Source organism: Salvelinus alpinus, chromosome 1 (genome assembly GCF_045679555.1).
Source record: "Salvelinus alpinus chromosome 1, SLU_Salpinus.1, whole genome shotgun sequence".
In the NCBI taxonomy this organism is placed as follows: domain Eukaryota; kingdom Metazoa; phylum Chordata; class Actinopteri; order Salmoniformes; family Salmonidae; genus Salvelinus; species Salvelinus alpinus.
Genome location: NC_092086.1, coordinates 103,162,398 through 103,176,705, shown reverse-complemented (window position 1 = coordinate 103,176,705; position 14,308 = coordinate 103,162,398). Strand labels below are relative to the sequence as shown.

The window sequence follows — 14,308 nt, the reverse complement described above, 5'->3', positions numbered from 1 at the left end:
CCTGAAAGGAGTGGTGTGAGTAGTAGAACTGTACCAGTACAGAAGGATAGGACAACAAGTGATAAATGTTTCAGCAAGATTGGATTTTTAGCATTTATAGCAATGGTTATCAATTGTACTGCAGGGATGGAACGTAAGTCACAGAAAATTGAGGTTGTGGTGGCAGCTGCAGAGAGGTGTTTGGGTGTGCGAGACTTGACATCAGAAGAGTTACAAGGTGTGTTAAGTGGTGGTGTCCCATCCTTTCAGGCTGTTGGCCTGAAGTAGGACTAAATATATTTAAATAGTAGGGTGGTGGGTTTTAAGTGAGTGTAGGGTTAGATTGGAAGGTATTTGTTGATCATTTATTATTATTATATATATTTTTAAGCAACCTATAAGGGAGTTATACTCCAGTCTAGTAGGTGCCGGTAATGCAACGTGTGTTGGATGCCAACTGCCGTAAAACCTAATCGAAGAAGGAGAAGAAGAAGCCTTCAAATAGTTTACGTCATCAGATTGCGACATGATGACAGATGACTGAAATTGTCAGAAATACGTACAGAAAAAATTATTTCGCGTGGGTTTATTCTCTGGTTTAACTGACCTCTATTTCTGATACATGTGTTTTTAACGTTTGACTGCATTTTTGCCATCCTGCGAAGAAATAAGAAACTAACTTTCGGCCTCGTAGCTACTTCCAGTTGCTGCCCCTGACTAATCTTTGAATAAACTTCGAGAATATAGCTAGCTAGCTACCGATAGTTAGAATTCAGATGCAACAGTCCTCGAAAATGAACAAAGAAGGTAGGTTGTGTGTGTGAGATAAATTAACCAACTGAACAGACAAACATGGCTGTTGTCTTCATTAGTAGTGTACTACTGAGTAGGCTAGTCATTAGTGTGACCCAGGACTGCTCTCCCTCACTCTTGTCAGAGTTGGTGGAGTACTTCAGGACCCAGATGAGGACAGACCCTGACATGGCCTCTGCTGTAGCAGCCATCCGCACCCTGCTGGAGTTCCTCAGACGAGACAAAGGTCTGACCACTCTCTCCTTTCTGCCTATTAGTCATATTAATGTCAAAATCATACCAAGAAAAATAGTGTGTTTTTGTCATACAAGTTTTGTATTTTATACTTTTATGACTGTTTACCTGAATTGTTATGGAAGCGCCCATGATCCCGGTAATTCGATCTCTGGATACAATCGGCCCCTCCATGTTACTCTGTTCCCTGCTCCCCTGCTCAGGTGAGACGATCCTGGGTCTGAGGGAGAGCCTGAAGTGGGCCACAGACTGTCTGACGGGGGTGGACTCCTCTGTAGCCGTGTCCTCTGGAGGGGAGCTGTTCCTTCGCTTCATCAGCCTCACGTCACTGGAGCACCAGGTTAGGGCCATACACAGCCATAGACTACTACATATACACTCAGGTATTTTTGCCATGAAATAAAAACCAAGTGTAAATACTCTCCATTCTATCCCTTCTAATTTTGTCATTCTAATAGAAATACACCACAAATAGACTTCAGCTTATTGTCACTCGTTTATTTTATGAACAGAAAAAATTACTAGGCCTCACCTCAGAAGAGGTCAGAGTTCTCTCAAGGCCTCACCTCCCCCTCCATGTTTGTCTCAGGACCTGTCGTGCTGTAAGAAGGTGATGGAGGAGAGAGGAGAGCTGTTCCTGGAGAAGATCTCTCTCTCCAGAACCAAGGTGGCCAAACTCTGCCACACCTTCATCAAAGACGGGGCGGTGAGTGAGTCATGGCGGCAGACATTTTATGTCAAATTAAGTTTGGCAAACCTGATTTTGATAGACACTATGTTGGTACCAAAAATTCACCAAAATATAAAATTCCAAGAATGTTATAAGAAAGATGTATTTTTGAAGAACAAATCTTTCTTTCTCCCTCAGAAAATCCTGACCCATTCCTCCTCCAGAGTAGTATTGAGGGTGCTGGAGAAAGCTGCAGCCGAGAAGAAACGCTTCACAGTCTACGTCACAGAGTCCCAGCCAGATACAGCCGGGTGAGACAACACACATTTCCAAAGCAAACAAGTTGATGGGGGAACTGAACACGTAAGGCACACACGCACACACACACACACACACACACACAGTTCGTGTGACATGTTGTCTGTCCTCTCCAGGAAACAGATGGCTGATGCGCTGAGGAGACTCAACGTTCCTGTGACAGTGGTCCTGGATGCTGCTGTGGGGTAAATACTGACTGTACCAAACACTACCATGGCTTACCTTTCTTAATAAAGGTTAAAGATACATATTCCTTTCTATATCTTTCCACCTACAGTTATGTCCTGGAGAAGGTGGACCTGGTTATTGTAGGAGCAGAAGGAGTCGTTGAGAGTGGAGGCATCATCAACAAGGTGTGTTCTGGGAACAATCAACTCATAATAATAAAGTCAAACATGTATTGTAGTATGTAACAGTGTGCAAGTGACAGTGTTGGTTGATATGTCTGTACAGATTGGAACCTATCAGATGGCAGTGTGTTCCAAAGCCCACAACAAGCCCTTCTACGTGGTAGCGGAGAGCTTCAAGTTTGTCCGTCTCTACCCTCTTAACCAGCAGGACGTCCCAGACAGATTTAAGGTGAGAATTAACCATTCAGAGCCTGCCAGCAATATATACAGGGCCTTCAGAAAGTATTCACACCCCTTGACTTTTTCCATATTTTGTTGTTACAGCCTGAATTTGAAATTCATTGTTTTGTTTTTTGTCACTGACCTACACACAATACCCCATAGTGTCAAAATGGAATTATGTTGTCACATTTTTTACAAATTGATTCAAAATTTAAAAGCTGAAATGTCTTGAGTCAAAGTATTCAACCCATTTGTTATGGCAAGCCTAAATAAGTTCAGGAGTAAAAATGTGCTCAACAAGTCACATAGTAAGTTGCGTGGACTCACTGTGTGCAATATAATACAATTATTTTTGATGACTACCTCATCTCTGTACTTCACACATACAATTATCTGTAATGTCCCTCAGTCGAGCAGTGAATTTCAGACACCGATTCAACCACAAAGACCAGGGAGATTTTCCAATGCCTTGCGAAGAAGGGTACCTATTGGTACAGTGGCAAGGAAAAAGTATGTGAACCCTTTGGAAATACCTGGATTTGTGCATGAATTGGTCATAAAATTTGATCTGATCTTCATCTAGGTCACAATAATAGACCAACAGTCTGCTTAAACTAATAACACACAAACAATGATACGTTTTCATGTCTTTATTGAACACACTGTGTAAACATTTACAGTGCAGGGTGGGAAAAGTATGTGAACCCTTGGATTTAATAACTGGTTGACCATCCTTTGGCAGCAATAACATGAACTAAACGTTTTCTGTAGTTGTGGATCAGACCTGCACAATGGTCAGGAGGAATTTTGGACCATTCCTCTTTAAAAAAACCTTTTCAGTTCAGCAATATTCTTGGGACACCTCGTGTGAACTGCTCTCTTGAGGTCATGCCTCAGCATCTCAGTCGGGTTGAGGTCAGGATTCTGACTGGGCCACTCCAGAAGGCGTATTTTCTTCTGTTGAAGCCATTCTGCTGTTCATTTACTTCTTTGTTTTGGGTCGTTGTCCTGTTGCATCAGCCAACTTCTGTTGAGCTTCAACAGAAAGCCTAACATTCTCCTGCAAAATGTCTTGATAAACTTGGGAATTCATTTTTCCGTCTGATAGCAAGCTGTCCAGGTCCTGAGGCAGCAAAGCAGCCCCGAACCATGATGCTCCCTCCACCATACTTTACAGTTGGGTGTTTTGATGTTGGTGTGCTGTACCTTTTTTTCTCCACACATAGTGTTGTGTGTTTCTTCCAAATGACTCAACTGTAGTTTCAGCTGTCCACAGAATATTTTGCCACATAATATTTTGCCAGTAGTGCTGTGGAACATCCAGGTGCACTTTTGCAACCTTCAGACGTGCAGAAATGTTTTTTTTAGACAGCAGTGGCTTCTTCCGTGGTGTCCTCCCATGAAGACCATTCTTGTTTAGTGTTTTACATATCGTAGACTCGTCAAGAGATGTTAGCATGTTCCAGAGATTTCTGTAAGTCTTTAGCTGACATTCTAGGATCCTTCTTAACCTCATTGAGCATTCTGCGCTGTGCTCTTGCAGTCATCTTTGCAGGACGGCCACTCCTAGGGAGAGTAGCAACAGTGCTTTCAACCGTGGGCTGATGAACATCAAGGCTTTTAGAAATACTTTTGTAAACCCTTTCCAGCTTTATGCAAGGCAACAATTCTTAATCTTGGGTCTTCTGAGATCTCTTTTGTTCGAGGCATGGTTCACATCAGGCAATGCTTGTGAATAGCAAACTCAAATTTTGTAGTGTTTTTTTATATAGCAAGGCAGCTCTAACTGACATCTCCAATCTCGTCTCATTGATTGGACTCCAGGTTAGCTGACTCCTGACTCCCATTAGCTTTTGGAGAAGTCATTAGCCAAGGGGTTCACATACTTTTTCCAACCTACACTGTGAATGTTTAAATGATGTATTCAATACAGACAAGAAAAATATAATAATTTGTGTTATTAGTTTAAGCACACTTTGTCTATCGTTGTAACATAGATGAAGATTCAGATCAAATTTGATGACCAATTTATGCACAAATCCAGGTAATTCCAAAGGGTTCACATACTTTTTCTTGCCACTGTATATGTGTAAAAAAAATTAAAAGACATTGAATATCCCTTTGAGCATGGTGTATCAATACACCCAGTCACTACAAAGATACAGGCATCCTTCTTAACTCAGTTGCCAGAGAGGAAGGAAACCGCTCAGGGATTACACCATGAGGCCAATAGTGAGTTTAGAATAGTTAAGAGATTTAATGGCTTTGATAGAACTGAGGATGGATCAACAACATTGTATTTACTCCACAATACTAACCTAATTGACAGAGTGAAAAGGAAGCCTTAACAGAATAAATTCCAAAACATGCATCCTATTTGCAACAAGGCACTAAAGTAATACTGCAAAACATGTGGCAAAGCAATTCACTTTTTGTCCTGAATACAAAATGTTATGTTTGGGGCAAATCCAATACAACACATTACTGAGTACCATTCTCTATATTTTTAAGTATAGTGGTGGCTGCATCATGTTCTGGGTATGCTGTAATCGTTAAGGATTTGGGAGTGTTTCAGGCAAAAACATTTACGGAATGGAGCTAAGCACATGCAAAATCCTAGAGGTTGTCTGCTTTGCACCAGATACAGGGATATTAATTCCCCTTTCAGCATGACAATAACCTAAAAAAAACAAGGCTAAATCTAGACTGGAGTTGCTTACCAAAAAGACAGTGAATGTTCCTGAGTGGTTGAGTTAGTTTTGACTTAAATCTACTTGAGAATCTATGGCAAGACCTGAAAAATGGTTGTCTAGCAATGATCAACAACCAATTTGACAGAGCATGAAGAATTTAGAAAAGAATGGGTTAATGTTGCACAATGCAGGTGTGGAATGCTTAGAATTACCCAGACAGACTCACAGCTGTAATCACTGCCAATGGTGCTTCTACAAAGTATTGACTCAGGGGAGTGAATACTTATATAAATGTAATATTTCTGTATTTAATTGAATACATTTGCAAACATTTCTAAAAACACGTTTTTACTTTGTCATTATGGGGTATTGTGTGTAGATGGGTGAGGGATTATTATTCATTTAATCCATTTTGAATTCAGGCTAACAAAATGTGGAGTAGGTGAAGGGGAATGAATACGTTCTGAAAGCACTCACTGTATGTTGTGCCATGGGCTGATTGGAGATACACACATGCAATTCAAAATTAAGTGCACATCTCCCATTGACATTCGTGTGTAACTTATGATGATTATTATGCCGATTTGGCTCCATCTCATGGTGTGTCTATCTGAACTGTCTTTCCATTCTCTCTAGTCCTCTTCAGTACTGTTTAACCCATCTCTCTCCTCTCTGTGCAGTACATTTTCTCTCTAGTCCTCTTCAGTACTGTTTAACCCATCTCTCTCCTCTCTGTGCAGTACATTTTCTCTCTAGTCCTCTTCAGTACTGTTTAACCCATCTCTCTCCTCTCTGCAGTACATTTTATCTCTCTCCTCTCTGTGCAGTACATTTTCTCTCTAGTCCTCTTCAGTACTGTTTAACCCATCTCTCTCCTCTCTGTGCAGTACATTTTCTCTCTAGTCCTCTTCAGTACTGTTTAACCCATCTCTCTCCTCTCTGTGCAGTACATTTTCTCTCTAGTCCTCTTCAGTACTGTTTAACCCATCTCTCTCCTCTCTGTGCAGTACATTTTCTCTCTAGTCCTCTTCAGTACTGTTTAACCCATCTCTCTCCTCTCTGTGCAGTACATTTTCTCTAGTCCTCTTCAGTATTGTTTAACCCATCTCTCTCCTCTCTGTGCAGTACATTTTCTCTCTAGTCCTCTTCAGTATTGTTTAACCTATCTCTCTCCTCTCTGTGCAGTACATTTTCTCTAGTCTTCAGTACTGTTTAACCCATCTCTCTCCTCTGTGCAGTACATTTTCTCTCTAGTCCTCTTCAGTACTGTTTAACCCATCTCTCTCCTCTCTGTGCAGTACATTTTCTCTCTAGTCCTCTTCAGTACTGTTTAACCCATCTCTCTCCTCTCTGTGCAGTACATTTTCTCTCTAGTCCTCTTCAGTACTGTTTAACCCATCTCTCTCCTCTCTGCAGTACATTTTCTCTCTAGTCCTCTTCAGTACTGTTTAACCCATCTCTCTCCTCTCTGTGCAGTACATTTTCTCTCTAGTCCTCTTCAGTACTGTTTAACCCATCTCTCTCCTCTCTGTGCAGTACATTTTCTCTCTAGTCCTCTTCAGTACTGTTTAACCCATCTCTCTCCTCTCTGTGCAGTACAAAGCCGACACCCTGAGGACTGTGTCTGACCTGTCAGAGGAACACCCCATGATCGACTACACCCCTCCCTCCCTCATCACGCTCCTCTTCACAGACCTGGGGGTCCTCACCCCCTCTGCCGTCAGCGATGAACTTATCAAACTTTATTTATAACAGTGCCTTAAAACAAAAGACCTCAATAAAAAAGGGACACTGACTGGTATCAGTTTTATCTTTATAGATTGTTAATTACAAAATATGGCGATGCACATAACTTTACACTGTATACATAACATTCCTGAAAGGCGATGTATCTCTCTGGTTCATAACAGAGTAATAGATGTAAAACAGTTAGCTCTATTTTAAAAGTGTATTCAAAGTTCAATGGGTGGTCCTGACCTGCTCCTTATTGTAACAGGCAGTATTTCCCCTATGGTTGTTCTGTAGGCGGGGCATAAAGCCCCCCCTAAAATATATAACATGTTCTGTTTCTTTCATGGTAAACAGGGCTAGGTGGGACAGCCTGACCTGCTGCTAGAACATTGGGGGAAAACACTGACAGGTGTGTTGTTTCATTTGTCCTCCTCTCCCGCTGAGCTGGGTAGGTCCTCTGAGGGGCCTGCTGCTGTCTTCCTCTGGCTCTTCGGTCCTGCTGTCACCTGTTTCTCAAAGTCCTCCTCGCTGATCTGTCCCTTCTTCAATCTCTTCAGGAGACGAGTGTCTTTCAACAGCTCCTTCATGTCCTCATCGTCCATTTCCGAGCCCTGAAGAGAACAAAGGGTTCATTAACAGTCATCTGATGTTATACTTTTTTCTGCATATGGGCCCCGCTCCCATGTTTAAAGATGTTCTAAAAGCATTTTAGGGCCCATTTCCTAGATCCAGATTAAACCTAGTCCTGGACTAAAAATGTATGTCAATAGGAAATCTCCACGTAAAGTGCATTTTAGATCAGGACTATACTTAATCTGGGTCAGGAAAACCTCCCCTTAATTCTCGAGAAGACTAAATACCTCATCCCGGTTCCTCTTGGCAGCAGTCTTCCTCCTGCGGTCCTTCCTGTTCTTCTGTTTGGACCAGGCTTTGTTCTTATCGTTGTGTCTCTTGGGGGCAGCGGCCCTTTCCTCCCTCTTCACCTTTAGCTCAATCAGCAGCTTCTGCCTCAGCTTCTCCCGCTGCTTGTCCTTGTAGCGGATGTTGTCTGTGTCTATGCTTGTTTCTATGAAGTCAGGGAAGTTTTTCCCTTTCAGCTCGGGCATCCTGGGCATGCGGAGGAGGGCGAAGCCACGGGCCAGCGCGACAAAGTCCAGATCTGACCAATGACAGGAGGAGGATGACATCGTAAACATAATTCTCCTCAGACCATAGCATAAACAATCTAACACCATCATACTTGAGGGTCTGTACACAGGGAAGGTAAAAGGGATTTCTTCTCACCTTTGACCCTGAAAATGAGGCTGCACTCGTGTTTGGCGTAGGCCTGTACGGTGGAGACGAATGCCCTCATGCCCCTGTCGAACATGGCCCGGTCTGCCAGAGCCAGGGCCTTCACCTTGGGCAGAACATCCACCACGTCACTCACTGGGGCCATCTGCTCCAGAGGACACTATCAGGAGACAGGGAGGGGCAGCTTGGTTTTAAATGGAGAGAGCATGGAAGGCAGGCAAGATGGAGAGGGAAACAAAGGGCATACCTTCTGGTTGATGGACAGGAAGGTAACGTAAGATTCCTCCATGGGGAGCAGGAAGACCGTGGCGTTGCCTTGGTTACCAATGCGCGCAGTCCGTCCACACCGATGCACAAAGGCACTGGCACAACTAGGGGGGTCGTACTGCAATACCCAGTGGACTTCTGGGATATCAATGCCTCTGGCCATGACGTCAGTACACACCAGGATACCACTGAAACACAACGTTACATTTCAATGCAAAGATCAAACCCATGCTCTCCTCAGCTGAGCTAACAGCAAGGGATAAAATACCTCTTTAGCCTCCTAAACTCTGAGAAGATCTTGTTGCGTTTGTGTTTCATCTTGCCGTGGATGCAGTGGATGGTGACGCTCTTAATCAGGGCCTCCAAGGCTCTGCCAAAGTACTCCACACACGCACATGTACTGAGCGAGAGAAACAACACATTAAAACACAAATATCTGACACTGAGGGAGAGAAACAACACACAGTCCGCAGTGTTGATGAATATAGTCGGCCATTACGTAGAATACTAGAGGTAGCTGTAGTCATGGTGAGAGAATAACATGGAGGGCTGTGTAGCCAGGATACATACCTGAAGAACACCAGCTGTTTCTCATGTTTGTGTTGTCTAAGAAACGCTACCAGACTGTTAAACTTGTCCTCCGCTCTGCAGATCTGACAAACAAGAAATAACAGAAAAGAAAAAGTGATCAGTCATGGTTTGTCTTTTTTCCTGTGTTTGTGTCTCCACTTACAGATGGTTTATAGTCCTTGAGTAATTTTATGGCACGGGCTGGCACAGACAGCGAAACAGATAAGGATGCTTTCATCATGAGGCCTCTGAGAATGTGTCTTGGAAGAATGTCTCAGACTGAGAGAACGTTCCGGTCATCCCGTTTTGTGCACAAACTGTTTATTTTGATTTGAACCTTTCTTGGACCATGCAGCATTACTAGTTATTGTTTATGGTCCTCTCATGATAAATAATTACTTTCGGGGATTACATGTAGTTACATTTATTAAAATACAGTCGTGGTCCACTTTTTCCTTTGAATCCAGCATTTCCAAACCTGAACAACCCAAATCCCCAACAGTGTATGTTACTCACTGTGTAGTAGTTGCAGAGCCTGGCTGGTGTTTTCTGGGTGCAGCTGGCGGCCACGCCCTTCTCCTTCACTGTGATGCGTACAGGGTTCCTGAGACCAGCTCTCACCAGCTTTTCCAGCTCCTGAGTCTGAGTGGCTGAAAACAGACCTGTACGACGCTGCTTAGGGAGGTACCCGAGGATAACATTCAGACTGGAGAAAGGGAGGGAGTCAGGTACTTAAAGTGTACTGTGCTGTTGTACCTGACATCAAAGCCAATGTCCAACAGCCTGGTGATTGTACTGTACTGAATCATATTTCCTTAATGTCCAATAGTGTACTGTATTGCATAGTTGTAGTCTATTGTATTGCACTATAGTACCTGGCCTCAAAGCCCATATCCAGTAGGCGGTCAGCCTCATCCAGGACCAGGACCTCCAGAAACTTGACTGACAAGGCCAGATCCAGACCGTCTGCCTTCCTCCTGAACATGTCCTCCAGACGCCCCGGGGTGGCAATCAATATGTTGGCCCTGGAAAAGACAACACACTGATTAGAATAATTATCAGTTAGGGAATCCAGTCTCACTTTAAACCAAGTACAACGTATAAAGGCTTTATATAGCATACAAAGGATTCATAAGCACTACATAAATGCTTCACAAATCACCTATAAGCGTGTGTCACTCTATAAAGGGTGACATAACCATTCCTAATGTAGGGTGAATTTCTGCCAAATGTGACATAACGCTTAATGTTTATACAAAAGCTTATAGATTGTTTGTGAACCATTTATATAGCGCTTATGAAGCAGTTATGTATGCTATATAAGGCCTTTATAAGTTGTACTTCATTTAAAGTGGGGCTGGAAATCCGTTTGTACCTTTACAGGCTTGCTGTATGGCATCAGATCTGGACATAAAAACATGTGGCACAAAAAAGCTCCCATCTTTGTGTGAGATCAGAGGAAGAGCATATTTACCCCTGTTCCTTAAACTTCTCCACATCCTCAATGGGGTTGCTCCCTCCAATCAACAGAATCTGTCTGAAAGAGGAAGAGTTCCGGTCATAACAGGATTACAATAAGAGTCTTGGAACAATGAACATTTTAGATCTGGAACAGAGCCTGCTGAACTGTGTTCATGTCTCTGGTTTTATCTCTCCGCTGGCTGTACCCCTACCTGAACTGAGGGAATTTCTGGAGGAACTGGCCCATCACCTCACTGATCTGCAGGGCCAGCTCTCTGGTCGGCGTGACGATCAGAGCACCAACCTGTGAAACATAACGTCTCAGTTTAATACTGTATATCAAAAGTCAAACTGACTCACAACCATACACATATACTCAAACGGTAGCCATTGCAATAAGTCTAAGAAACGGAATAACCCAAACCTTACCTGCATTTTCTTCAATTTGTCCTCTCGCTTTATAAGTATCTCTATGATGGGAATCACGAAGGCCAGTGTCTTTCCACTGCCAGTCACCTGTAACAGCAACGAGAAGATGTGTTGCTTAGACCTTTCTCCCTTCAATAGTTAGCTACCTATGCAATCTGGTTCTGGAGAAATGCAGTACACAAAACATCCGAGTTACATGGTAAACAATAATGTGTGTCAAGTCATACTTACAGCCTCGGCAGCCACATCTTTATTTCGCATAAACAGTGGAATACAGGCAGACTGGAATATAAAAATATTGAAATTATTATTGTGGAGGTTGAATTAGAGAAGCTAACGTTAGTTAACTAGCTTGTTAGCATAGCTAGCTATGGCATGTGAGTGAAATAAACGAAAACTGTAAAGAAATGTTAATACCTGAACTGGTGTCATATGTGTAAATCCAAGCTCATTGAGAGTTTGCGTAATACCGTCGTTAAGTTTAACGGGTAAACTATCCCATTTTCCTTCAGTTGTGTTGTCCATGTTGGAAATGCAGCCACAATCCACGCTGTACCGACTTCCTGTACATCGATGTTTACAGTCCGCCTGGAAATCGGAAGCACTGTACATATTTGTACCGCCAGCGCCAGTTCATCATTCTGAATTATTTTCTGAACAAATAGCTCCCTTCCTATTTGAAGTCTTTTTAGAGAGTATTAAAAACAATGTTCTCCCTCCTACAATGAGTCAGGGGTTAATAACACTGATACCTAAGCCTAAAAAAGAAGTGCTGCTCATCGATAACTGGCGTCCAATTTGTCTTCTTAATAATGACTATAAGATATTAGCCTTACTACTTGCAAAAATAATTAAAGAAGTCCTGGATGCAATCATTGATGAAACACAGTCTGGCTTCATGAGGAACAGACATATTTCTAACAATGTCAGACTAATATTAGACATACTTGACTACTCAGACCTAAAAACTGAGGATAGCTTCATATTATTTTTAGATTTTTATAAAGCATTTGACACAGTAGAGCATCAGTTTCTCTTCCACTCCCTTGAGAGACTTGGCTTTGGGGATTTTTTCTGTAAGGCTATTGAAATTGAAGTATGGCACCTCACCTAGATTTGAGTTAAAGAGAGGAATTAGGCAAGGTTGTCCTATCTCTCCGTACCTGTTTTTATTAATAACTTTAAATAATAGTCCTGTACAAGGTATTTCCATAGCTGGTAAAGAAATTATTATAAGCCAGCTGGCTGATGATACTACACTTTTTCTGAAAGACGCTAACCAAATTCCCATATCGATCAATGTGATACAATCCTTTTCCAAAGCGTCTGGTCTATATCTTAACATTAATAAATGTGAACTCATAGCTGTCAAAGATTGTGTGACACCTTCATATTATGGTATTCCAGTAAAGGAAGAACTTACATATTTAGGCATAACCATTACAAAGGATCAGAAGTCTAGAGGCTTACGAAATATTAACCCTCTTATTAAAAAAACCCAGAAGAAGCTAAATCAATGGCTACAGAGGGACTTATCTTTAAAAGGTAGAGTCCTAATAACCAAGGCTGAAGGTATCTCTAGACTAACATTTGGTGCTAGTGAAACTTTCTGCTTTTCATCGGCAGGTTTTCTTATCATGGTCCTTAATTTATAAACACAATTTTTCTCCACACATATTATATATGGAATAATCGGGATATATTGTATAAAAATACTTCTTTGTTTTTAGAATATTGGTTCCGAAATAATATCCTATTGGTGAGCCAACTGGTAAATGCAGAGGGTATTTTACTCAGTTATAAGGAATTCTTATCACTTTACAAGGTCCCTGTAACACCTAAAGATTTTGCAATTGTTTTAGATGCCATTCCCTCAGGTGTTGCTATGTTATTCAGGAATGTGTCAAGACCTGACCCTCAGAACCTACTTTCTATTGACCCTGTTGACTCATCAGTAGGAAAGATTTGTTTCTCTTTTGGTCCATTCAACAACAGAGCGATACAAACCTTGTTTCAGCAGGATGTTGTATCTATACCTTATGTCATGCCTTATTGGAATGGATTTATTGATAATATCTGTTGGGAAAAAGTTTGGATGTTGCCACACACATACCTACTTGTTAACAAAATTAAGGAAGTTGCCTTTAAAATTATTCATAAATATTATCCTGCCAACCACTATATGAAGAAGTTTAAGGAAAACATCAACTCAAATTGCTCCTTTTGTAATGACCACCCAGAAACAGTGTTGCATATTTTTTGGCATTGTATGCATGTAAGAAAACTGTGGAAGGACATCAGTAGGTTTATAATTGAACACATTTATGAAGATTTTACACTATTGTGGAGAGATGTACTGTTTGGATTCTTTACATACGATAGAAATAAGCTGAAACATTTTTATGTAATTAATTTCATTATTCTTTTGGCCAAATTTCATATACACAAATGTAAATTTACAAACAAAAAATCAAATTTTCTTACCCTACAAAAAGAAATTGAACTGTATTTTAAGACTGTTAAATACTCTACTAACAAAAAAGCTGTTAGAATTGTAAGTATATGTATGTCCCTTAAGGTCCTTGTGTAATTGTAATGTGATATTGTACCCCCTAGCTCGATTGTCCATTGTATATAATCTATATATACTTGTGTTCCCCCATGTACTTTATGTATTGATTTGTTGTTGATAATAAAAATATATATATTTAAAAAATCATTCTGAATAATTTCAGTGATCTTTAGACCACAATATTTGTAAAAGATATATATATTTGACCAATAAATACATGTCAACACAAACAAAAAGAAAACAAACAGCATTTTTAAAGAATATTGTTTTTGTTTTATTAAACCTGGATCCACAGACAATCATATTTCTTTACATGCTGCAGAACTTCATTAATGACGTTCAGGAGTGACTTGACCTAATTTCTCCTCAGTAGTCACTCCAGTCTCACGTGACAGTTATAGCTGACCTTATCAGAACATGTAAAGTACAAAACTAAGGCATATTCAGTAAGACACAACATTTATGGTGTTTCAAATAGATTATAGACAGGATAGGCCTACAATTAATCCTCTAGTCATGTCCATTCTTATACATCGACATACCAATGTTCTGAATGTTGCACCACACTGAATATGCTGCAGAAGAAAAAAAAACAGCTTACTGCCACATAAAGTAGAGCCCCCAACCTTCCCCACCTCAAATTACAACCAGTCCCCACAACAAAATGTTGAAGTAACTACCTCACCTCGACAATCATAATATAGTT

The 14,308-nt window shown here is 41.1% G+C and overlaps 2 protein-coding genes across 2 annotated transcripts; one reads left to right on the top strand and one right to left on the bottom strand.

Moving 5' to 3' along the window:
* The first annotated feature begins 475 nt into the window (after positions 1–475).
* On the top strand, positions 476–7,074 carry LOC139537275 (translation initiation factor eIF2B subunit alpha-like). Its single transcript, XM_071338405.1, has 9 exons — positions 476–786; positions 917–1,018; positions 1,230–1,366; positions 1,616–1,732; positions 1,895–2,007; positions 2,131–2,199; positions 2,292–2,367; positions 2,468–2,593; positions 6,876–7,074. Exons 1-9 carry the CDS (start codon positions 756–758, stop codon positions 7,029–7,031), a joined length of 927 nt encoding a protein of 308 aa, XP_071194506.1. The 5' UTR covers positions 476–755; the 3' UTR covers positions 7,032–7,074.
* A 1-nt stretch (position 7,075) lies between these two features.
* ddx55 (DEAD (Asp-Glu-Ala-Asp) box polypeptide 55) lies at positions 7,076–11,614 on the bottom strand. The gene is made up of 13 exons (XM_071338393.1): positions 11,448–11,614; positions 11,262–11,312; positions 11,031–11,117; positions 10,814–10,905; positions 10,615–10,677; positions 10,016–10,165; positions 9,657–9,846; positions 9,141–9,223; positions 8,839–8,970; positions 8,551–8,758; positions 8,295–8,463; positions 7,871–8,169; positions 7,076–7,621 (listed from the first exon to the last, which is right to left on the bottom strand). Exons 1-13 carry the CDS (start codon positions 11,553–11,555, stop codon positions 7,430–7,432), a joined length of 1,824 nt encoding a protein of 607 aa, XP_071194494.1. The 5' UTR covers positions 11,556–11,614; the 3' UTR covers positions 7,076–7,429.
* Positions 11,615–14,308: the final 2,694 nt, after the last annotated feature.

Bases quoted from the DNA above. Each gene is read 5' to 3' on its own strand.
- LOC139537275 (XM_071338405.1), top strand. From the start codon at position 756: ATGCAACAGTCCTCGAAAATGAACAAAGAAG. The intron at 1,733-1,894 runs GTGAGTGAGTCA...TTTCTCCCTCAG, and splicing joins CCTTCATCAAAGACGGGGCG to AAAATCCTGACCCATTCCTC. The intron at 2,368-2,467 runs GTGTGTTCTGGG...ATGTCTGTACAG, and splicing joins GTGGAGGCATCATCAACAAG to ATTGGAACCTATCAGATGGC.
- ddx55 (XM_071338393.1), bottom strand. From the start codon at position 11,555: ATGGACAACACAACTGAAGGAAAATGGGATAGTTTACCCGTTAAACTT. The intron at 10,678-10,813 runs GTAGGGGTACAG...TTCCTCTTTCAG, and splicing joins CAGAAATTCCCTCAGTTCAG to ACAGATTCTGTTGATTGGAG. The intron at 7,622-7,870 runs GTATTTAGTCTT...TGTTCTCTTCAG, and splicing joins CCAAGAGGAACCGGGATGAG to GGCTCGGAAATGGACGATGA.